The 24,136-nt window shown below is 48.0% G+C and overlaps 1 protein-coding gene across 1 annotated transcript in view; it reads right to left on the reverse strand.

Annotated features, from left to right (window-relative positions):
* LOC147110843 (voltage-dependent calcium channel subunit alpha-2/delta-2-like) overlaps positions 1-24,136 on the reverse strand; it is a 2,842,873-nt gene that overhangs the window by 840,913 nt on the left and 1,977,824 nt on the right. Inside the window, exons 22-24 of the mRNA XM_085999971.1 lie at positions 21,284-21,360; positions 19,667-19,727; positions 19,084-19,181 (exon numbers count right to left, since the gene is read on the reverse strand). Coding sequence (XP_085856097.1) covers positions 19,084-19,181; positions 19,667-19,727; positions 21,284-21,360 — 236 coding nt within the window. The remainder of the gene's footprint in view (positions 1-19,083; positions 19,182-19,666; positions 19,728-21,283; positions 21,361-24,136) is intronic.

Genomic DNA, 24,136 nt, shown 5'->3' on the forward strand with positions numbered 1-24,136 from the left:
CCTTCAGGGATCTGTGTACCTGCACACCCAGATCCCTCTGACCCTCCGTCTTGCCTAGGGTCTTTCCCTTCATTGTGTATTCCCTTGCCTTGTTAGACCCCCCAAAGTGCATCACCTCGCACTTTTCCGGGTTAAATTCCATTTGCCACTGTTCCGCCCATCTGACCAACCCATCTATATCGTTCTGCAGACTGAGGCTACCCTCCTCGCTATTTACCACCCTACCAATTTTAGTATCATCCGCGAATTTACTGATCATACCCTTTACATTCATATCCAAGTCATTAATGTAGACCACAAACAGCAAGGGACCCAGCACCGATCCCTGTGGTACCCCACTGGCCACAGGTTTCCAGTCACAAAAACAACCTTCGACCATCACCCTCTGCCTTCTGCCACTAAGCCAGTTTTGTATCCAATGTGCCAAGGCACCCTGGATTCCATGGGCTCTTACCTTCTTGACCAGTCTCCTGTGCGGGACTTTATCGAAGGCCTTACTGAAATCCATGTATACCACATCCACTGCGTTACCCTCATCCACACACCTAGTCACCCCCTCAAAAAATTCAATCAAATTAGTCAGACATGATCTTCCCTTGACAAAGCCATGTTGACTATCCCTGATTAATCCTTGCCTCTCCAAGTGGAGACAAATTTTGTCCCTCAGGATTTTTTCCAGTAATTTTCCTACCACTGATGTTAGGCTCACTGGCCTGTAGTTCCCCGGTTTTTCCCTACTACCCTTCTTGAATAATGGTACTACATTAGCGGTTCTCCAGTCCTCTGGCACATCCCCTGTGGCCAGAGAGGTCCTGAATATATGTGTTAGAGCCCCCGCAATCTCCTCCTTTGCCTCACACAGCAGCCTGGGGTACATTTCATCCGGGCCTGGGGATTTATCCATTTTTAGGCCAGCTAAAACCACCAATACCTCCTCCCTCTCGATGTTAATATGTTCGAGCATATCACAGTCCCCCCGCCCTATTTCTATGTCTACATCGTCCTTCTCCATAGTGAAAACAGATGCAAAAAATTCATTTAGAACCCCTCCTACATCTTCCGGCTCCACACACAGATTGCCACTTTTGTCCCTAATGGGCCCTATTTTTTCCCTAGTTATCCTTTTACCCTTAATATACTTATAAAACATCTTCGGATTTTCCTTTATTTTGCTCGCCAGTGTTATTTCATGGCCCCTCCTTGATCTCCTAATTTCTTTTTTAAGTATCCCCCTGCACTTTTTGTACTCCTCTAGGGCTTCCTCCGTCTTTAGCCTTTTGTATCTACCAAAAGCCCTCCTTTTTTTCCTAATCCATTCCCGTATATCCCCTGACATCCACGGTTCCCTGTGGTTTTTGGAACCACTCTTGACATTTATGGGAACATGTTGCCCTTGTATGATCTCAATCTCCCTTCTGAAAGCCTCCCATTGCTCCGATGCGGATTTTCCTACAAGTAGCTGATCCCAGTCCATTTTGGCCAGATCCTGCCTTATCCTATTAAAATCGGCCTTCCCCGGGAGAAGAAACAAAAAAATAAAAACCCCAAGAGAAGAAACCTTCCAGCCACCCCGGTTGGAAGGAGAAGAGATAAAAACAAACTGAAGAAGCGATGGGAGCCAGCCCAAGGCTCCTCTAACCAGGGTCAAGCTGACGATCCTCGACCCCGCCGACATCCAGGCCCGCCGGTGTCCAGCCGCCCCCGACCCCCATCTCAGGAGAGAGGTGTGGCGCAGCTCGCAGGAGCTCCACGATCCACGTGGAAACGGAAAGCCTGAAAGGATCAAACGCAGACTGGTTCAAAACCTTGCACTTCCTAGTGGGATTGGTGAGCATGTTTCTGACCCTTCACAATCAGATCTAGATAGGTTTAATGAGGGGGTGGATTTAAGGGTACAAGTAACATGAGTTGTTGTCCCTCGATGTTCCGTGTGTTTCCTTATTTCATGATGATCTTTGTAGAGTATAAGATGCCTGTACTTGCCTTAGTTAGTACTGTGTCGTTATGATTTGTTTTGTGATGAAATATTCCATTCATCACTGCCTGTGACTGTGGTCGGTTTCAGTTTAATTTCCCTTCCCCCAGTTCCGTTTCCTCACCATTGTATTGTATATTGGAATGTGTTGTGTGTAGGGCTCCGCCCATACCTGGCCCCTATGTAAGCAAGCTCAGTCTGGCCTCATATCCAGTACTGCAGCCCTCCGGATGGAAGATACCTCTCTCCACTACGTGTTACCTTCTAAGTTAATAAAAGCCTTGTTTTGTTTCGCTAACATCGAGTCTCGGAATTATTGAGGCACATCAATTTTATAAACTTATTTTTCAACACAATGGATCAACTCCTGAAACCCGAACGTTTGGATTTGGATCAGCATGCTCCGGATGCATCAGCACGCTTCGGACACTGGTTTATGTGTATGGAATTCTTCCTGGACAATTCCGCAGCGGTCAAAGACGCTACGGACGCTGCGAGTATGAAACTCGGAATTCTGCGGAATTGGGTAAGCCACCGGGTTTACCCCCTCATCCAAGACGCCGACACATACCTGGCCACCTGCGACATCTTAAAGGCGCATTACCAGCAGCCTACGAATGAGGTGTATGCTAGGCATCTGCTCGCTACTCGCGCACAGCGACCTGGGGAATCGGTGGAGGAGTTCCTAGGCACCGTGAAAATGCTTGGCAAAGACTGCAAGTGCCGAGATGTAAAAGCCGCAGTGTACACTGGCGAGCTTGTTTGCGATGCCTTTATCACAGGCCTCAGCTCCACTTACATCCGGCAAAGACTGCTGGAAAAAACGGGATTGGACCTGAAACAGGCTGCGGACACCGCGCGATCCCTGGATGTGGCCCAAAGAAACTCGGACGCCTACTCTTCAGCCCGCGCCGTCCACGCTGCCACGTGTGCACCAAGGGTGCCGCCATCTTGGAAGGCATCTTCCCCGCCTGGCAGCCCGACACCGTCGGGGCCCCGCTCTCCCCCCAGAAGCCCTACGACAGCCGTGACGCGTCGGGGACCCAACTGCTACTTCTGCGGGCAGCCAAAGCACACCAGAAACCTGTGCCCGGCGAAAGGCACCACCTGCTTTAAGTGCGGTAAGAAGGGGCACTTCGGGAAGGTGTGCAGAGGGAACCCCGCCGGAAAACCAACCGCCGGAAAACCCACCTCCGCTGCGTGCGCGCCGTGGGAGCGGCCATCTTGGACACCATCTTGCCCGACCTCGTGGGGTCCGCCATCTTATGAGCAGACAGCGTGGACGCCATCTTGTCTCGATCAGGGCCCTACAGTGGCATCGGTCACAGTGGACCAGACCAGGCCGCACCCGCTATCCAAATCAATGGTGGACATCGAGGTAAACGGGTGCAGGGTTAAATGTTTAATTGACAGTGGAAGCACAGAGAGTTTTATCCACCCTGAACTGGCACAACAACTCTCCCTAAAGGTGGTCCCTACTCAGGGTACCATCTCTATGGCTGATAAAACCCAGACATCGACCATTCTGGGTTACTGCACGGTACAATTGTCCGTTAACGGAACTGTATATGATAATTTTAAAGTATTAATCATGAAGAATCTATGTGCAAGCGTGATCTTGGGCCTGGATTTCCAGTGCAACCACCAAAGCATCACGCTCAAGTACGGTGGGTCCCAGCCGCCCCTCACAGTGTGCGGTCTGGCTACCCTGAAGGTAAAGCCGCCTTCGCTATTCGCGAACCTTACCCCTAACTGCCGGCCAATAGCGACCAAAAGCAGGAGGTACAGCTGGGAGGACAGGCGGTTTATCGCGACCGAGGTAGACAGGCTCCTGAAAGAGCGCATTATTGAACGCAGCAACAGCCCGTGGCGCGCCCAAGTGGTAGTGGTAAGGGGTAGCGAGAAGAAACGGATGGTGATCGACTATAGTCAAACGATCAACAGGTACACCCAACTAGACGCCTACCCGCTACCCCGCATATCAGAAATGGTGAACCAAATCGCCCAATACCAGGTGTTCTCCACCATCGACCTTAAGTCAGCGTACCACCAGCTCCCTATCAGACCAGAGGACCGCCCGTACACTGCCTTCGAGGCGAACGGACGCCTCTACCAATTCCTCAGAGTCCCCTTTGGGGTGACGAATGGGGTCTCGGTCTTCCAGAGGGAGATGGACCGCATGGTCGATGACCACCACTTGCAGGCAACCTTCCCCTACCTCGACAACGTCACCATCTGCGGTCACAACCAGCAGGATCACGACTCGAACCTCGAGAGGTTCCTGGAAACCGCACAAAAACTCAACCTCACCTACAACGAGGACAAGTGCATTTTCAACACCACGCGCCTCTGCATACTAGGCAGCGTGGTGGAGAATGGGGAAATCGGACCAGACCCCGACCGATTGCGCCCCCTACGGGAGCTGCCCCTGCCCAACACTCCCAAAGCCCTGAAAAGGTGCCTGAGGTTATTTTCCTATTATTCCCAATGGGTCCCCAACTACTCCGACAAAGCCCGCCCCCTCTTGAAAGCATCCTCTTTTCCGCTCTGTGCTGAGGCCCACGCCGCCTTCAAAAGCATTAAGCAGGATATTGAGCGGGCCACGCTACAGGCAGTGGACGAGAACACTCCATTTCAAGTGGAAAGTGATGCGTCTGACTTCGCCTTGGCGGCCACCCTCAACCAGGCGGGGCGGCCCGTAGCTTTCTTCTCGAGGACCCTCCAAGGGCCCGAGATCAGACACTCCTCCGTGGAAAAGGAGGCCCAAGCCATCGTGGAGGCAGTGCGCCACTGGCGCCACTACCTAGCCGGCAAACGCTTCACCCTACTTACCGTCCAGCGGTCGGTAGCGTTTATGTTCAATAATAAACAGAGGGGGAAGATTAAAAATGATAAGATTCTTAGGTGGCGGATCGAGCTCTCCACCTTCGAGTATGACATCATTTACCGGCCAGGGGCCCTTAACGAATCCCCTGACGCCCTCTCACGAGGGATGTGTGCCAGCGCCACCGGGGATCGGCTACAGACCCTCCACAACGACCTCTGCCACCCAGGGGTCACGCGGCTGTTCCACTTCATAAAGTCCCGTAACTTACCCTACTCGATTGAGGAAATTCGGTCTCTGACCAGGAACTGCCGCACTTGCGCTGAGTGCAAGCCTCGGTTCTACCGCCCAGATAGAGCCCACTTAATCAAAGCCACACGGCCCTTTGAGCGGCTCAGCTTAGATTTCAAGGGCCCCCTCCCGTCCGTCAACCGCAATGTTTACTTCCTGAACATTGTGGACGAATACTCCCGGTTCCCATTCGCCTTCCCCTGCCCAGACATGACCAGCGCCACGGTCATTAAATGCCTCAACAGCCTGTTCTGCCTGTTCGGTATGCCGAGCTACATCCATACGGATAGGGGGGCGTCCTTCATGAGTGAAGAGCTACGCCAGTACATGCTGTCCAGGGGGATCGCCACGAGCCGTACCACCAGCTACAACCCCCGGGGTAACGGCCAAGTGGAGCGAGAGAACGGGACAGTATGGAAAGCAGTCACTCTAGCTCTAAGGACCAAGGGCCTCCCTATCTCCCGCTGGCAGGAAGTCCTCTCGGATGTGCTCCATTCGATACGGTCGCTATTGTGTACTGCCACTAATGCCACGCCTCATGAACGAATGTTTGTCTTTCCCCGGAAATCCACCTCAGGCGTATCCATGCCGTCATGGCTCTCCACCCCAGGTCCGGTATTCGTGCGAAGGCATGTGAGGGGCCACAAGACGGACCCTCTCGTGGAGCCAGTGTACCTACTCCACGCCAACCCCCAATACGCATATGTCCGGCACGCCGACGGAAGGGAGGACACTGTGTCCATAAAAGACGTCGCCCCAGCCCCGGTAACGACAACAACCACGGCGATAGCAGCAACAACGATCGCAGCGACTCTTACCCACCCACTACTCTTTCATCACCCCCGGAAGAACATCGACCAACGGCACCCCCACCAACTACCCCTTCAACAACCCTGGCGGCACCCCCGGCAGAGACCCAGGAGGCTACCGGGGACACCCAGCCGACACCCGCGGCACCGCAACAGCCACGTCGGTCGCAGAGGACTATCAAACCCCCGAACAGACTAAATCTATAGAAGGGGTGAATGTGATGAAATATTCCATTCATCACTGCCTGTGACTGTGGTCGGTTTCAGTTTCATTTCCCTTCCCCCAGTTCCGTTTCCTCACCATTGTATTGTATATTGGAATGTGATGTGTGTTGGGCTCCGCCCATACCTGGCCCCTATGTAAGCAAGCTCAGTCTGGCCTCATGTCCAGTACTGCAGCCCTCCGGATGGAAGATACCTCTCTCCACTACGTGTTACCTTCTAAGTTAATAAAAGCCTTGTTTTGTTTCGCTAACATCAAGTCTCGGAATTATTGAGGCACATCATGTTTTGTGTTTTTCCCTCCCATGTACTCCCTTATCTGCTTGCATTTGATTTGATAATTTTCCTTATGCAATAAAATTTCATTTTGTTTCATCAAACTTGGTCTACAAGAGTTTTCTCTACATTGTAGTTCCTGCCCCTAAGTCCAGAGTACAGAATCTAAGGGGCGAGTGGGTCGAACCACTCAAGGTTTTACTGTGCAAGAGAGAGAGGCCACTAGACAGAGAAACCTCAGGGACATCTCTCAGGAAAACCCCTTACAAGGGAACATAAAACCGAGTTTAAGCAACCTGTCTACATAAGTTAACCCTCTCAGCCCCGGTATCATTCTGGTGAATCTGCCACCTCCAAGGCCAATATATCCTTCCGGAGGTGAGGTGCCCAGAAACGAATGCATAAAGGTTCCCAAAACATGCTGACCAGCTTGTCAGGTTAAAAAATTCTGTCCCGACACCAGCTAAACCAGAATCTAAAGAGAGGCATGGATAGACAGCTGGCAATGTTCAGTCTGCTTCCTATCTGCCACAAGTTCCATTGCAAACAGCTCAAGAAAGACATGCTATGGCTGAGTCTTGGCATCCAATGCATCAATGGCCTGGATTTTGCGCTCAGCAGCGAACGAATGGTGCTATCTGTTCATTACACTTACCTGTCCCACAGACTTTCTATGGGCTTTTGCATTGGAACTTGCTGTGATTAGAAAGCCATTTTGGTGCAGCACCCTCTACTGGGGATCTGGGACCTGTGTGACCTGGGCAAGCAACTGTGTATCTCCTTAACCAGTCAGATTGAAGAATCTTACTGAGACATGCAGGGCTAGAAATTGGGTACTTTAGCGCCAGGCGCTAATGGGACGTTAACGGCTTACTGCCCAGGTGCGGCCATATTAGCATTGCCGGCACGATTCACCTGGTGGTTTGCGGCAGCGCTAACCACTATCGTCACGTCCGCCTGCGGCTGGAGATCGTGACATCATCTGGCCGCGCGTCACCCCAGTAGTGCCCTGCACCGGAAATTCATTCTCGCCCCCTGCCTCAGCACCTGTCATTAGCAACGACAAGTAGAGGAGGCAGTTTGCAGTCGGTTGAGAGCTGGAGGAGTGCTAGTTAAAGGCGTGAACTTCCGTTTTTTTTAGTCGGCAAACAATGCTGCCTTGTCAGTTTGACAGAAGCAGACAGGTGGTTTGACCCATTTGAGCTTTTTCTACTTGAAGGAGTATTCTGGCTGAGAAAAATGTATCACTTTCATTTGGGTTACATTTGATAGTGCAACATTTCCAACACTTATTGGGGGCTGAATGGCACTGGACCTCGCCCTCCAGCGTCACCGTCGGAGGCAGCGGAGGTAGAGAGAAAGATTGCAAAATGTGGCCAGAGGGAGGAGGGCCAACAGGGCTCTGAATAGGAGGCCTTACCCTCCCAGCGTATTCCGGGAGCAGTTCTCCTACATTCATATCTCAGAGGAGCAGTGCCTTAGAAGGCTCCGCTTCAGCAAGGAGGTGGTCACAGAGCTCTGCCACCTCCTGCAGCCAGACCTCCAGCCTCAGCTCAGGACCAGGACGTCTCTCTCAGTGGCAGTGAAGGTCACAGTCGCTCTCAATTTCTACACCAGCGGCTCCTTCCATGCTTCAACAGGGGATATTGCAAACATTTCGCAGTTCGCCGTCCATTGCTGCATCTGGGAGGTGACAGATGCTCTGTACAGAAGGAGAAGGGAGTATATCTCATTCCCCATGACCAGAGTCAAACAGGATGAACGCTCATGTGGCTTTGCAAGGGTAGCGGGCTTCCCCATGGCTCAGGACGCCATTGACTGCACCCACGTGGCATTGCAGGCACCTCATCACAATACAGAGGTCTTCCGTAACTGCAAAGGCTACCACTCTCTGAACGTTCAGTTGATGTGTGACCACAGACAGCGCATCCTCGCCGTCAATGCCCGCTATCCCGGCAGCAGCCACGATGCATTCATCATGCGTGAGACTGGAGTCCCAGCACTGTTCCACCCACCACATGAAGCTCGCGGCTGGCTGCTCGGAGACAAGGGTTATCCATTCGCCACCTGGCTGATGATACTCCTCCACAACCCCAACACTCCTGCTCAGCATGCATACAATGAGAGCCATAGCGCCACCAGGAACCTGATCGAACAGACTATCGGGGTGCTAAAGCAACGGTGTTGCTGCCTTGACTGCTCAGGAGGAGCCCTGCAGTACTCCCCTGATCGAGTCTCCCTTTTCACTGCTGTGTGCTGCATGCTGCACAACCTGGCCATTCTGAGGGCCCAGCCATTGCCACCAGGGATTGCAGGTCCACCTCAGGAGGAGGAGGAGGCAGAGGAGGAGGATGAAGAGGAGGATGAAGAGAAGGAGAAAGAGGCAGAGGAGGAGGATGAAGAGGAGGAGGAGCAGCAGCAATGTAGGAGGGGGCCACTCAGTCTTGCTTCTGCAAGGGCCGTTTGTGATCACCACATTACACAGCGCTTCCAACAAATGATATACCACATGGCCTTTGCGCAGTACAACCACATCATTACATCCAGCTTGCAGCCCCTAACACTGGGCAAAGCTCAAATGAGAAACATCACAAAATGTGCTACGTTGAATTAACTATTTATTATCGTGCACAACTCTCTCTTATGAAACACATCCAATAATAAACAAACACAACAATTTATCAACAAACACAACTCTTTCTTAGCAAGCTGAACTATTTGTTACCAAACTTTACAAACACATCAAATTATTTACACACACTCCCCCCATTTGCTATTAACATTGGCCCAGAAATTCGGGTCTCCACGGGTGGGTATGCACGGGGCACTCACCCGTAAGCCCAATGGAAGTGCTGGTTTCCTGCATGCACTGCGCATGCGCGGGAAACTGGCACTTCCGGTCCCCTGAAAGAAGGGGTTCAGAGGTTGAACGCGTGCGCAGGAGAGGCTGCGCGTGCGCATCGAACTTACGTTTTTGCAGGTTTTCCCGTGAGGGTAAGTCTCCAGAAGTTAGACATATAAAAAGCAGTCGCAAGGCCTGCTTTTTACAAGGTAAGTGGTGAATTAATTAAAATTAAAACATTTTTTCCACAGGTTTATTATTTTTAAATACTTTAAAGAAAGGTAAGTTTATTTTTAGCCCCGTTAGAAAAGAAAATTATTTTTTTCAAAAATGTAAATTATTGTTTAAAATAGTTATTTCATGTAATTTATAGTTTATTTAAAAAATGTGATTTAAAAAAAAAATTATTTGAAGATTTAATGATGTTTTGGGGCTTGTAGTATTTATAAGTTTGACAGCCCTGCCTGTCAAACTTATGAATGAAGCATTTCCTGCTACCATTGGCTCTCCATGGCCCACGTGATCCCAGGGGATGAATCGAACTAACTGCGCCCCTGGGATACGCAAGCACTGCGCGCCGGCAGCTGGAGCAGGCCCAGGATCGGAATTCCACGGGGGCCCACAGCTCAATGGCCGGCGCGCAAGGTAAGTGCAGGTCGGAGGCTTGCACCCGCGGGAAGCCCCCGACCCGAATTTCTGGGCCATTATATTTACTTGCCCTTCCTCAATGATTTCCCTCTCCTTTGGAATTCCCCCTTCGCAACCCTACTGCTCCTCCGTAATGTGGCCCCAGTGGCTGCAGCAAGGCTGGTGGAAGGCTGCTGAGTCTGGGAGCCAGAGACTGCAGATGGCCTTGCAGGATGCCCTCGACCAGCTCTGGGCCTGGAAGTCCCAGCTGCAGGCTGCACCACCTCAGCATGTGCGGCAGCAGTCTGGGATGGCTGGGTTACAGGCTGCGACAAGTGCAATGGTGGAGTGGCAGTGGTGGGAGCAGGAATGCTGTCATCTGAGAGAGGACAGCATCTTCCTGCTCGACCGACACACTGCCACTCCCCCAGGGCAGTACCTCAGCATCCAGAGCAATCTGCTCGAGCACAGATTGCTGGCCTGCTGCGGCACCGTGAGATCCCCAGTGGACTGTGGGTGACCCAGCGAGGATGGCAGCAGTCAGCGCTTGCGTGGCATCAATCTCAGACTGCATGAGAGCAGTCTGAGACTGGATGGCACCAGCCAATGACTCGATTGCAGCACTAAGCCATTGCATTGCCTCGGCCTGTGCTGTAATAGCTGCGCCACCTCACCCATTACACACGGCATGAGGTCTGGGTCCCCACGGTCTCTCTGCGAGTCGACCATCCTTTGCCAAGGATGGGCTCAATGGTTTGCGCAGAGATGAGTGCATTGCTGGAGGCAGACTCCTCCACGCTCCTAGCCATTGCATCCATGCTCTCGGGCACCCTTGCAATTGCACCCACGAGCTCAATTTGTATGCCCATTGCCCGTGTGGTCAAGGCCTCCACATTGAGGTCCTCATCCGAGTCCAGTGCAGCAGAACTCACGCACGGACTCACCATCTGGGGAGATGGCCCTGAACTTCCCTTTCCCTGTGGCATTGCTGCAGTTCGCTGGGTCCCAGAGCTTCACCCACATCAGAGCCATTTCCTCTGCTCCCCTCCAGCGACCGCGTGGCCTCATTGTCGGACCTCTCGCCCTCGGGAAACACAGGCAATGAGGCTCTGGCTTGTTCTTCCTCCTCCTCTCCCGCGTCGCTGCCACTGGGAGACTGAGGGACAGGCTGCTCAGCTGGTGGCTGATTATCTGAAAGCATTAAGGCACAATAGTGTGTTTAACATCAGGAGAGGGGGGCAGGAACGGAACAAGGAATGGAGACAGTATAATTAGATGGAAAGTGGGAAGGGCTTGTGGTGTGAGGGGGAAGTGGTATGAGAGAAGAGGGAGTGGTGATGAACATACCGTTGTTGTCCCCAAGGGGGCCGGCGTCTCCGACGGCCACAGCGCCCACGACCTGGGCGACAATGATGTGGCCCACTCGCTCCTCCAGGTCTGTAAGGTGGTGCAGGTCCACCTCACCTCCTCCCGTGCATTGCTGCTCCCTCCTGTTATGAGCAAGCTTGGCCTGCAAGAAAAAGGAAAGCATGTGAGTGGGTGTGCAGCCATTGTTTGGCAGATATGCCTACCATAGCTGAATAGCTGTTAATGTATGCAAGGCGTGAGATGTGGATGTGACTTTTAGTAGATGGGCATAGTTGGTGGGTGAGTGTTGGGGATGTGGAAGTTTATACAGTGTACGCACAGAGTGAGGTTGGATGGTGGCACGAAGAGGTTTTTGAAACATATACTCACCCTGACCACCCGAGTGAGGTTGTTGAACTTCTTCTGGCACTGGGTGGGAGTTCTGTGGTCCATACTTCTGGCCGACGCATGCTGGGCGACCTCCCTCCACATCCTCCTAAAGGCCTGTGGCAATGGCCTCCTGCCAGTGTCTGGAAAGAGCACTGCCCGTCGGTGTTCCACGGCCTCAACCAGAGCCTCCAAGTGAGGTCACTGAACCGGTGAGCTCTCTCTCTGGGCCTCTGATCAGCCATGATTTCTTTGAATGAAGGCTTGCAGCTCCTTGCAGGCCCAGTTCACAAGCAGCAATGATCAGAATGAGGATGTGCAGCATGATTGAACCTCCCCTTTAAGAACTGAAAAGTGCCAGTCTGTCTGAGGATTGGGTAATTGACCGCGCCGGAACATGAATAGCGCTCTGCGGTAGCGCCCCGCTCTCCAACGTTAGCGCCCTAAGAGCAGTGTGTAGCGCTTGATTTAGCGCTCCATTTCCCTCTTGGGGCGTTAAAACTGAATTTCACGGTTGCCGGCGCTAAAGTTAGCGCCCAGGCCATGTCTGCACCCCAAAATGGTCGATACTGAATTCCCCCCCCACCCCCCCGCAGAGTCTGAACCAGGAGGTGTCCATTAGAGTAGTTAATTCAATGCCAAATCATGTACAGAAAGCGAAATAAAGAGAGGGAAAGAAAGATGGATTTAAGAGAGAGGGAAAGAAAGATGGGATTAAGACAGAGATATAAAAGAGACAGAAAGGAAAAGTAAAAAAATATATTTTATTTAAATTTAAAAAAATCTCCAACCCAATTAAAATCTGAAGGAATGAGACTCTACACTTGAAAAAGTAAATTTTCAGTGCCAGAGTGGTTGTTTGGCAGTAATTAAGACTAATCATGCCGTTAAAAATGTACTTACGCTGGAACGGACAAGTCCTAACTTTTTCTGGCGACTTTAGTGGATATCTATCATGTATGTACCGCAACTTCACACCCTTCCATGTATTTCACTGCCGAGTCGCTCAGCAAGATACTGGTATAGCAAAACTCCTGGTGGAGCAGGGCAACTCGGACAGCAACTTCCTGATTTCCGCTTTTAACTGCAACCTACGTGGCCACTGGAAGTTGCTGTCCAATTTACACATTAATAACAATGAGCACCGTTTACTGCAAAATCTGAGCCATTGTAATATCTTTAATAAGGCAGGCTACCCAAAATTGCACACAATCTTTCAAACATGGCCCCAGCAACACATTACAAAGTGCGAGAATAACCTAATTCAATTTACTGTGAGAAATGTATTTTCCTTTCCTATGCACATTCATCTAGGAAGGTGCTAGGGACAGAGTGACTGAGCACTTGGACAAAAATGAACTGATCAGAGAGAGCCAGCATGGTTTTGTAAAGGATAAGTCATGTCTAACCAACCTAGTTGAATTATTTGAGGTTACTAATGTGGTAGATAAGGGAGCGTCGATGGATGTTATTTTATATGGAGTTCCAGAAGGTATTCAATAAGGTTCCACACAAGCGACTGTTAGCAATAATGAAACCACATGGAAATGGAGGCAACCCATTGACATGGGTAAGGAATTGGTTTGGAGATAGGAGACAGAGAGTAAGGATAATGAATGTGTACTCCAGTTGCAAGGATGTGGCTAGTGGCGTCCCTTAGGGATCTGTACTGGGGCCTCGGCTTCTTACTTTTGACTTAGATGAAGGAGTAGAGAGCCATGTTAGGTGGAACAGTAAGTAATGTAGACGGGAGCAGAAAGTTGCAAAGGGACATTGATAAATTAAGTGAGTGGGCAAAACTGTGGCAAATGGAGTTAAATAAGGGAATATGTGAGTTCATTCACTTTAGACCCAAGAAAGATAATCAGAGTATTTTCTAAATGATGAGAAGTTGGGAACTGTGGAGGAGCAGAGAGATTTAGGGGTCCAGGTACAGAAATCACTAAAAACTAGTGGACAGGTGCAAAAAATAATTCCACAGGCCAGTGGAATGTTAGCCTTTATCCCAAGGGGGCTGGAATACAATGGGGTGGAAGTTATGCGTCCGCTAAAAATATATTCCGCTAAATAAAAAGAACAAACTAAACACTAATGGGACATAATAGATGAATAAAGCCATGAGAGAAAAATTGAGGGTAAGGAAAGAGGCATACATTAAGTACATGGACAGCAGGGGAGAGCATGATAAGGGAGAATGCGAAGAAATTAGGAGAGAAGTCAAAAAACAATTAGGAAGGCAAAGAGGAACTATGAGATTAAATTATCATAGAAAATAAAAAACAGTAAAATATTTTACAGGCACATAAATAAAAAAAGGAAGATTGGGATGGGAATATGGCCACTAAGGGATGGATAGGATAATACCACAGGCAGCGATAGAGAAATGGCAGAAATATTAAATAATTACTTTGCTTCAATATTTACCAGGGAGGTAGAACCATTGTGGACATAACATTGGATCATGAGATTAGTAATGAAATAAATGCATTTAAAATAAAAAGAGGAGATATACTAAATAAGCTAATCAAATTCAAAGAAGAGAAACCTCTGGTCCGGATGGCTTACATCCGCGCATTTTAAAAGAATCTAGGGAAGAGATAGCAGAGGCATTAATACACATATTTAATAATTTGTTAAAAAAAGTGTCGTGCCATACTGGTGAATAGCTAACATAATACCTATATTTAAGAAGGGAGATAGAACATGTCCAGGGAACTATGGACCAGTCAGCTTAACATCGGTAGTAGGAAAAATAATGGAATCCCTACTTAAGGAGAAAATAGAAGATCACCTCGAAGCCAAAAATATAATAATGAATAGTCAACATGGATTTCAAAAGGGAAAGTCTTGCTTGACCAACCTCATTGAATTTTTTGAAGAGGTAACAGGGAGAGTAGACAAGGGTAATGCAGTAGATGTAATTTATCTAGATTTTCAAAAGGTCTTCGATAAGGTACCACATAATAGAGTTATGAATAAGGTCAGAGGATGCGGAGTCGGGGACAAGTGGCAGAATGGATAGCTAGCTGGCTTCAAGACAGAAAGCAGAGAGTAGGGGTAAAGGGTAGCTATTCACAGTGGCAGAAGGAGGGTAGTGGTGTTCCACAAGGATTAGTGCTGGGACCACTGTTGTTCACAGTTTATATTAACGATTTAGACCTTGGAATCAAAAACACAATTTCTAAAATTGCAGATGACACCAAATTAGGGGGAATAGTCAATACTGAGGAGGACTGCAACAAATTACAGGAGGACTTTAATAAACTTGCAGAATGGGCATGTAATTGGAAAATAAATTTCAACACAGATAATTGTGAGGTATTACATTTTGGTGGGAAGAATAGGGAGGTCACTGGTTACTTGGAGGGTGAGAGTCTAGGTGGAGTGGAGGAACAAAGGGATCACAGAGTACAAATACACAAATCACTAAAAGTAGCGACACAGGTTAATAAGGCCATTAAAAAAGCAAACCAAGCACTAGGGTTTATTTCTAGAGGGATTGAATTGAAAAGTAGTGAAGTTATGTTAAACTTGTATCGAACCTTGGTTAGACCACACTTGGAGTACTGCGTACAATTCTGGTCGCCATATTATAAAAAGGATATAGAGGCACTGGAGAGGGTGCAGAGAAGATTTACAAGGATGATACCAGAAATGCGAGGGTATACCTATCAGGAAAGGATGAACAGGCTGGGTCTCTTTTCTCTTGAAAAGAGAAGGCTGAAGGGTGACCTAATAGAGGCCTTTAAAATTATGAAAGGTTTTGATAGAGTGGATGCAGAGAGAATGTTTCCACTTGTGGAGAAGAGCATAACTGGAGGCCATCAATATAAGATAGTCACCAAGAAATCAAATAAGAAATTCAGAAGATACTTCTTTACCCACAGAGTGGTGAGAATTTTTAACTCGCTACCACAGGGAGTGGTTGAAGCGAATAGTATAGATGCATTTAAGGGGCTGGTAGATAAGCATATGAGGGAGAAGGGAATAGAGGGTTACGCTGATAGAGTTAGATGAGGAAAGACGGGAGGAGGCTCGAGTGGAGCATGAACGACTGGATGGGCCGAATGGCTTGTTTTTATGTAGTTGTATAAAGCTGTGGTTAGACTGTATCTGGAGCACTGCATTCAGTCCTGGGCACCGCACCTCAGGAAGGATATATTGGCCTTGCAAGGGGTGCAGCGCATATTCACCAAAATGATGCCAGGGCTAAAAGGGTTAAGTTATGAGCACAGTTTGCACAGACGAGGCTTGTATTCCAATGAGTATAGAAGAATAAGGGGTGATCTAATTGAGGTATTTTAGATCATTAAAGCATTTGTTAGGGTAGATGGAAACTATTTTCTATGGTGGGGGAGTCCAGAACAAGGGAACATAACCTTAAAATTAAAGCTAGGCCATTCAGGGGTGATGGCAGGAAGCACTTCTTCACACAAAGTGTAGTGGAAATCTGGAACTCTCCCTCCCCCAAAAAGCTGTTGAGGCTCGGGGTCAATTGAAAGTTTCACAACTCAGATTTTTGCTAGGCAAGGGTATTAAGGATTACAGACCCAAGGCGGGTAGATGGAGGTAAGATACAGATCAGCCATGATCTAATTGAATGGTGGAACAGGCTCGAGAGGCTGAATGGCCTCCTGTTCCTGTTCCTATGCTACTGCTGCTGCACACAATGCCGTTTTCATTGAGCTGATACTAGCAGATAGCTCCGCTGCATTGTGCTGTTTAGTTTATATCACCCTGTTTATTTCCATTCCCTCATCTCATTTGTCCACATTAAACACCATTTGCCACTCCTCCGCCCACCTTCCCAACCTATCCAGATCCCTTTGTAATTGATTTCCCTGGTCCCCATTGTGTGAAACCTCATCCCCTTAGCAACGAAACCATACTGATGTAGAGATCAGCAAAGATCTGACAGAGAAAACCAGCAGCAGAATGGCTGCAATTTCAACCCATCACATCACTGCATTCATTTCTTCAAAGTGGTTCCAGCCGTCATCTTATTTCTGATCCAGCTGAATATGTAGCTGCATAAACAACATATCTACCATAACAAACCAATTAAAATATTTATAAATCCCTTAAAATCATGAAACATCACGATAGATTTTCCTCCCTGGTATTCCACATTGCTCCATTCCTCATTCTCACTTGCTGTCTTTCAGAGGCCTGTGGCTTGCTGTTCTTGAACTTTGATTTCTTCCTTGGCCTTTGTTCTCTGGTTCTTTGCATTGTCGTGAGTCCAAATCCAAGGTGTACACTCCCATTAGTGGGAAACACTTCCTCTTATTTATTTATTTATGAATCTCTTGTACTATTTCTCTTCTCCCTATACAATAGTGCTGCCATTAGTGCCAAGTTATACATTTGATCTTTGTCCCTTCCATACAAGGACACTTGCCTTCATTCCATCCTGAACAACACCTTGGGACAAAGGCAAGATGCACTGCACGCGCAATACTAACTATACAATACAGTACCAACTATACACAATACTAACTATACAATACAGTACCAACTATACACAATACTAACTATACAATACAATACTAACTATACACTATACTAATGATAAACTATACTAACTGTACACAATACTCTAGTAAGTGATCAAAGTGTTGGGGGCCACCACACCAGCAACATCTTTCCTTAACAAATCTACATTGTCCTGGGTTGGCATTTTGTCCTGTCACTACTACTCAAAAAGTTCAATTTTAAACCCCAGCGCCTGTCGAGAATGGGGCGTACAGGAGGTTAAAATATAGGCAGTAAGTCAGCGCTGACCCCTTGCCACTCTAGCAGGCGCATTTCAGGCAACCAGCAAAGCCCTCGTCCCGGACAGGCGAGAGCCACATTGAGATATAAAAGTCAGGGGTCTGATGACGTCAGTTTTAATATTTGTGTCCCGGCCTTGCCAGGGAAACCCAGTGCCAAGGAGCAGTAGCCCAGAAGAGGGTCGTGAAGGCAAGTAAACTTTCTTTATAACAAAAGTTTCATTGGCACCTTACTCCTAATGGAATTCATGTACAATGAAGGAGCAACATCAAAAACATGGCTGGGCTCAGAAGGTAGCAAGGAATACAACATACAGGGATACAGAGTAATGAGGTAAAATCCTGTCTATGGACCTGCACTTCTGGCAGCAGTCACTGGATAATGACCAGGGCCCCTGGCTGACTTTCCCCTCACTGGCCTGAAATGCTGAGGCCAATTATAATGTACCTCAGCTTGGATCAGCCAGCTGAGCACAGACTGGGAGCTGAGCTGGGATCTCTGGGGCTCCGTTACAATCTATCTTTACCAGCCGAGTCAGTGGGGCACCAGAGGCTGATTGGCTGTGGTATGGAGATGCAGTGGAGCCTGTAGGAGGCAGGACTAACAGAATAAAGAGTGCATGCAGTCTAACAAAGATGGAGATAAAGAACTTTTTTTTAATACAGAATGCGAAACACATTGAGAATCAACAGCTGTAGTTTGTGAAATTGATTCTGAGCCTTGTTCAGAAGTTCTTGAGTTCAAATTGATGTTGATGGCAAACAGAGCTACCTTGTTTACACATGACCCAGGATAGCTGTCTGGGAATCGGAATGACTGCCAGCGTAGGCCTGGCCATACTGCACCACCATCAGTGCAACGTGCTCATTGGCTCTTGAGAAACCCAGGCCACTGACAGATGGCAATGGGGTCCTGAAGTGACAGAAGGAGGGAAGGGCGTGGAGTTACAATGCTGTGCCAGTGTGATGGCAAAGCACAAGAGACGACAGGATCAGCAACGTCAGAGGAAAATCTCCCAGGGATGTGGCTATGTGAGGCTTGTGGAAGACAATGTCCAGCAGGTATCAACCTGTATAGTCAGCAACACACCCATCTTCCATGAACTTATGCTCCCTTCTTTAGTAGCAATGTCATCCTCGAGTACGAGAGCTATCCTACCACTAAGTTCACACCACTTAGCCTTTCTGCTGGGCGAACAGTGCATGAACCCCAGAGGCACTTCCTATCTGCTATATGGGCTGCTAAGGTCTATGAGCCAAATGTCCTGATCTCCACATCCTGGGTACAAATGCAAGGATGGCATTTAAAACATGCTAGTACAAGAAATAAAAGATCAGATTACTTAAAGTGATCCCCTAAATTTCACACCGAGTTGGCCACTTGGTGAGGATTTTAGAGAAGCTGCAAAAATCAAAACCCATACCCACCCACACATTCAGTGTCAGTGCCTTGAAACATTTTACCATTAGACTTGTATTTCCACAAGAGAATTCACTTCATGACAACTTTTATAACATTTTCATTGTATACCTTCTTTTAATGCCTGTAAAACTCAATGCACCACACAGTAGACCACTGGGGTCAGTACCAAGCCTGCGTTTTGTAAAAAGTCTAAACAGTGTAATGATCAAATCAGAAAACCTGAAGCGTCCGTGAGCTGCCAGGCAGTTTGAGGGGTCCTGCCCCTGGAGACTGTTGCTGTACTCACAGTTCTTGGAGTCAGGAGTGTTCTTATCCATCAGATTGATAAAATTGAATAACAACTCTGTGTTGTTGTCTGACTTGACAAGATCCTTGCAGTATTCCCTAGGAGGAAATCCAAGTGTAAACACATTCCATGAGGGTAAAGTGGACACTGGCGTGAAAGAGACAGTGACAAGCCCTCACCCTCAAACCCCTAGGGTGTCACTCCCGTACAAGGATGGGACAGTAACATGAAGGAGGATCATGCTGCAGGAGGTTCCCTATTCTTTAACACACAGACGGCTGGGAGCTATACTGCCACATATGATTGTCATGCAGGGGTAGGAGCCTTTAGGAAAGGGCCATCACAGCCTGGAAGCTCGTGCATATACTGGTGATTTCATAACGGGGGAGAGACTAGGCCAGAGCAGAGATACAGATATCCATTCCATAGGCAGACATAGCAGGTGCAAACACAGGCCACAGCACAGGGGGAGTGGGTATTGGCTGGCTCATGACATGGTCAAATTTGGGCAGCAGGGTGGTGCACGGCACAATGAGCGTACAGCATGAAGCGAATGGGCAAGCGCGCACACACACACAGCTACCTGGGAGCAATGAATACATGTCCCACGGTCTCAAAGGAGCTGGGTAACAAGGATTCAAAATCTGCAATAAAAAGGAACATTATCTGGGAACTACTGGCGAGGGGGAGGTGCAGCTTACACCTGCAGCGTTTCAGACACGTTATCGTTAGCACAGGAGCGGAGAAGAAACTACGCAACTCTTAAAAATGAGAAGCTCAAGAGATTGATCTGCAGGGTCGAAGCACATCTCAGGAGAGTAGTTGTAGCCAATATGTTGCCCAGAAAACAGACAATTTTTACATTCTGGAACATGGAAAGTCCAAAATACTAGCCAATAAAATGAGGTCATTCAGGCTTTTTTAAGACTAGAAATACTTTTTAAATTGATTACCAATTGCATTTTTTCAGCATCTTCCACGGCACCGATTGTAGTCAGCTACTGAATATCACTCATAAGGCACCAACATGGCCAAACTCTTTATATTACATGGAGACAATCAAACTCTGTTTTGAAAGGGTGGAGCATAGGGTCCAGTTACAGGCTAATGGGGAGGAAGTGGATGGGGTGGGGTCCAAACAGCACTGATGTCTCTTCAGCATCATTGAGGAGGGTGGGGTTAGTTAGTGAGGGAGGAAGTGAGAGAAAGAAAGAAAGAAAAAGAGAGAAAGAGAGAAAGCAGGACATTAAAGTTGGATACAATAGGAAGCAGATATCGAGAGGGAAGATATTCAGAGCAATGCAAAGGAAATTTCTAAGCCATTGTGGACATAACAAGACATTGCATCAAGAGGGTTGGATAGGGAATTTGAGAAGGGATCAGACGGGCAGGTAAATGGGCAAGCAGGCTGGGTACAGTGGGGGGTAGGCACTGAACAAAGAGGGTGGGGGGAGGGGACCAATATTCAGATACTTGCCCTTGTTGTTGTTTTGGACTGTGTGAATCCATCATAGAGAGAGAAAGCAGAAAAAAAGGGGTTGGGTAGGAAGGGGGTCACAAACAATATTTTATTCAATTACTATTTGAATAAAAATATTGTGTATAAATATACTGAGAATCTTGCAACTGACAAAATAAAAATATCTCAAAAGAGCAAACAAACAGTTGCAAACATCTAGACCGATAGCTCTAGGTGCTCTGCACACATGGCTAGCGTGCGGTAGCCAAGGGCAAATGATTCTAAAGCTTCAGCAAACAGAACAAGGCAAGTCCAAACAATCCGGAGAAATTAAAAAAGAAAAAAAAAACAACGGAATGAAACAAAAAGCAAGAAAGAAACGGAAACCCAAGTAGAACATAGTGAAAAGCATGCACATTTTCACAGTCTCTGCGTGGTTTGCTGCTTCAGAATCATTGTATATTCTAGAAGAAAGCAAGAAAAGGAGAGCTCGACTTTTGTTTCTTAACCAGCTGGTTCATATATTAATTTTATTTTGACTTTGTTTTTTTTTGCTTAACAAAATACGGAGTTTCACCAACTTCAGAAAGGCTAATGTGTAATTGGTAAAACTCGGATTCTGATCGGGGAAGCTTGCTTTCTATCAGTGCAGTAAAGTTTTCTACAGCCCAGTGACAGCTGGCGTGTGTGCAGGTTCAAGGTCAGACCAGAGGATAAATAAACTGGACAACAGGTACTTACACTGAGCTTGGAGGATTTGGTCATCCAGCTTGGCGTGGATATAATATTTGCTGTACGGTGGCAACACCAGAGCCAGGCTGGAAAGGGAATGAAGAGGCAATATCACATCAGAAATCAACTTGAGCAGTCACTGCTCCTTTCACCGGAGCTCTGGGATTAACAAGCGGGGAGAGTTTTTCAAGTTCCATAGCATTTTAGAATATTCTGGAATAACCAGATCCTTACCTGCAATACCAATATTTGTGAATGGCACCCCAGTCAACCTGCCAATCCCTTTCAGCGGGGCGGGGTTGGGGGGGGGTTGGTGAGGGCATGTGGAACTAATGTGCTCAACTCTGAGCCCAAACCACTGAGGGCTGGGGTTCAATGCTCCACACCATCTTCCAAACTTTCCCATCTGGATAATTCTCTTAAATAAAGGGCTTAATGTGCAAAAAGAATTGTGTCAACTTCCTGCTTCAAAGTTATTTGTGTCTATGAGTTCAAGGTTCTATTAGTTAAAGTAATATTTCAGGACAAGCCTCTAGAATGTTCTGTGGATTACAGGAACAAGCTAATCCATGGAGTGATCTCAAAGACGGACAGTGAAAGGCCTGGGGAATACATGGAGTGATCTCAATGATGGGCAGTGAAAGGCCTGGGGAATAAATGGAGTAATCTCAATGACGGACAGTGGAAGGCCTGGGGAATACATGGAGTGATCTCAATGATGGGCAGTGTAAGGCCTGGGGAATACATGGAGTGATCTCAATGACGGACAGTGAAAGGCCTGGGGAATACATGGAGTGGTCGCAATAATGGACAGTGAAAGACCTGGGGAATACATGGAGTGATCTCAATGATGGACAATGTAAGGCCTGGGGAATACATGGAGTGATCTCAATGATGAACAGTGAAAGGCCTGGGGAATACATGGAGTGATTGCAATGATGGACAGTATAAGGCCTGGGGAATACATGGAGTGATCGCAATGATGGACAGTGTAAGGCCTGGGGAATCCATGGAGTGATCTCAATGAAGGACAGTGAAAGGCCTGGGGAATACATGGAGTGATCTCAATGACGGACAGTGTAAGGCCTGGGGAATACATGGACTGATCTCAATGACGGACAGTCAAAGGCCTGGGGAATACATGGAGTGATCTCAATGATGGACAGTCAAAGGCCTGGGGAATACATGGAGTGATCTCAATGATGGGCAGTGTAAGGCCTGGGGAATACATGGAGTGATCTCAATGATGGACAGTGAAAGGCCTGGGGAATACATGGAGTGATCTCAATGATGGGCAGAGTAAGGCCTGGGGAATACATGGAGTGATCTCAATGATGGACAGTCAAAGGCCTGCGGAATACATGGAGTGATCTCAATGATGGGCAGTGTAAGGCCTGGGGAATACATGGAGTGATCTCAATGAAGGACAGTGAAAGACCTGGGGAATACATGGAGTGATCTCAATGATGGGCAGTGTAAGGCCTGGGGAATACATGGAGTGATCTCAATGATGGGCAGTGTAAGGCCAGGGGAATACATGGAGTGATCTCAATGATGGGCAGTGTAAGGCCTGGGGAATACATGGAGTGATCTCAATGATGGACAGTGAAAGGCCTGGGGAATACATGGAGTGATCTCAATGATGGGCAGTGTAAGGCCTGGGGAATACATGGAGTGATCTCAATGATGGACAGTGAAAGGCCTGGGGAATACATGGAGTGATCTCAATGATGGGTAGTGTAAGGCCTGGGGAATACATGGAGTGATCTCAATGATGGGCAGTGTAAGGCCTGGGGAATACATGGAGTGATCTCAATGATGGGCACTGTAAGGCCTGGGGAATACATGGAGTGATCTCAATGATGGGCAGTGTAAGGCCTGGGGAATACATGGAGTGATCTGAATGACGGGCAGTGTAAGGCCTGGGGAATACATGGAGTGATCTCAATGATGGACAGTGTAAGGCCTGGGGAATCCATGGAATGATCTCAATGATGGACAGTGTAAGTCCTGGGGAATACATGGAGTGATCTCAATGATGGACAGTGAATTGCCTGGGGAATACATGGAGTGATCTCAATGATGGGCAGTGTAAGGCCTGGGGAATACATGTAGTGATCTCAATGATGGACAGTGAAAGGCCTGGGGAATACATGGAGTGATCTCAATGATGGACAGTGTAAGGCCTGGGGAATACATGGAGTGATCTCAATGACGGACAGTGTAAGGCCTGGGGAATACATGGAGTGATCTCAATGATGGGCAGTGCAAGGCCTGGGGAATACATGGAGTGATCTCAATGATGGACAGTGAAAGGCCTGGGGAATACATGGAGTGATCTCAATGATGGGCAGTGTAAGGCCTGGGGAATACATGGAGTGATCTCAATGATGGGCAGTGTAAGGTTGGGGAATACATGGAGTGATCTCAATGATGGGCAGTGTAAGGCCTGGGGAATACATGGAGTGATCTCAATGATGGGCAGTGTAAGGCCTGGGGAATACATGGAGTGATCTCAATGAAGGACAGTGAAAGGCCTGGGGAATACATGGAGTGATCTCAATGATGGACACTGAAAGGCCTGGGGAATACATGGAGTGATCTCAATGACGGGCAGTGTAATGCCTGGGGAATACATGGAGTGATCTCAATGACGGACAGTGAAAGGCCTGGGGAATACATGGAGTGATCTCAATGACGTACAGTGTAAGGCCTGGGGAATACATGGAGTGATCTCAATGACGGGCAGTGAAAGGCCTGGGGAATACATGGAGTGATCTCAATGATGGACAGTGTAAGGCCTGGGGAATACATGGAGTGATCTCAATGATGGGCAGTGTAAGGCCTGGGGAATACATGGAG

Source organism: Somniosus microcephalus, chromosome 11 (genome assembly GCF_052327205.1).
Source record: "Somniosus microcephalus isolate GS21.2 chromosome 11, FLI_Smic_1.0, whole genome shotgun sequence".
NCBI lineage: Eukaryota > Metazoa > Chordata > Chondrichthyes > Squaliformes > Somniosidae > Somniosus > Somniosus microcephalus.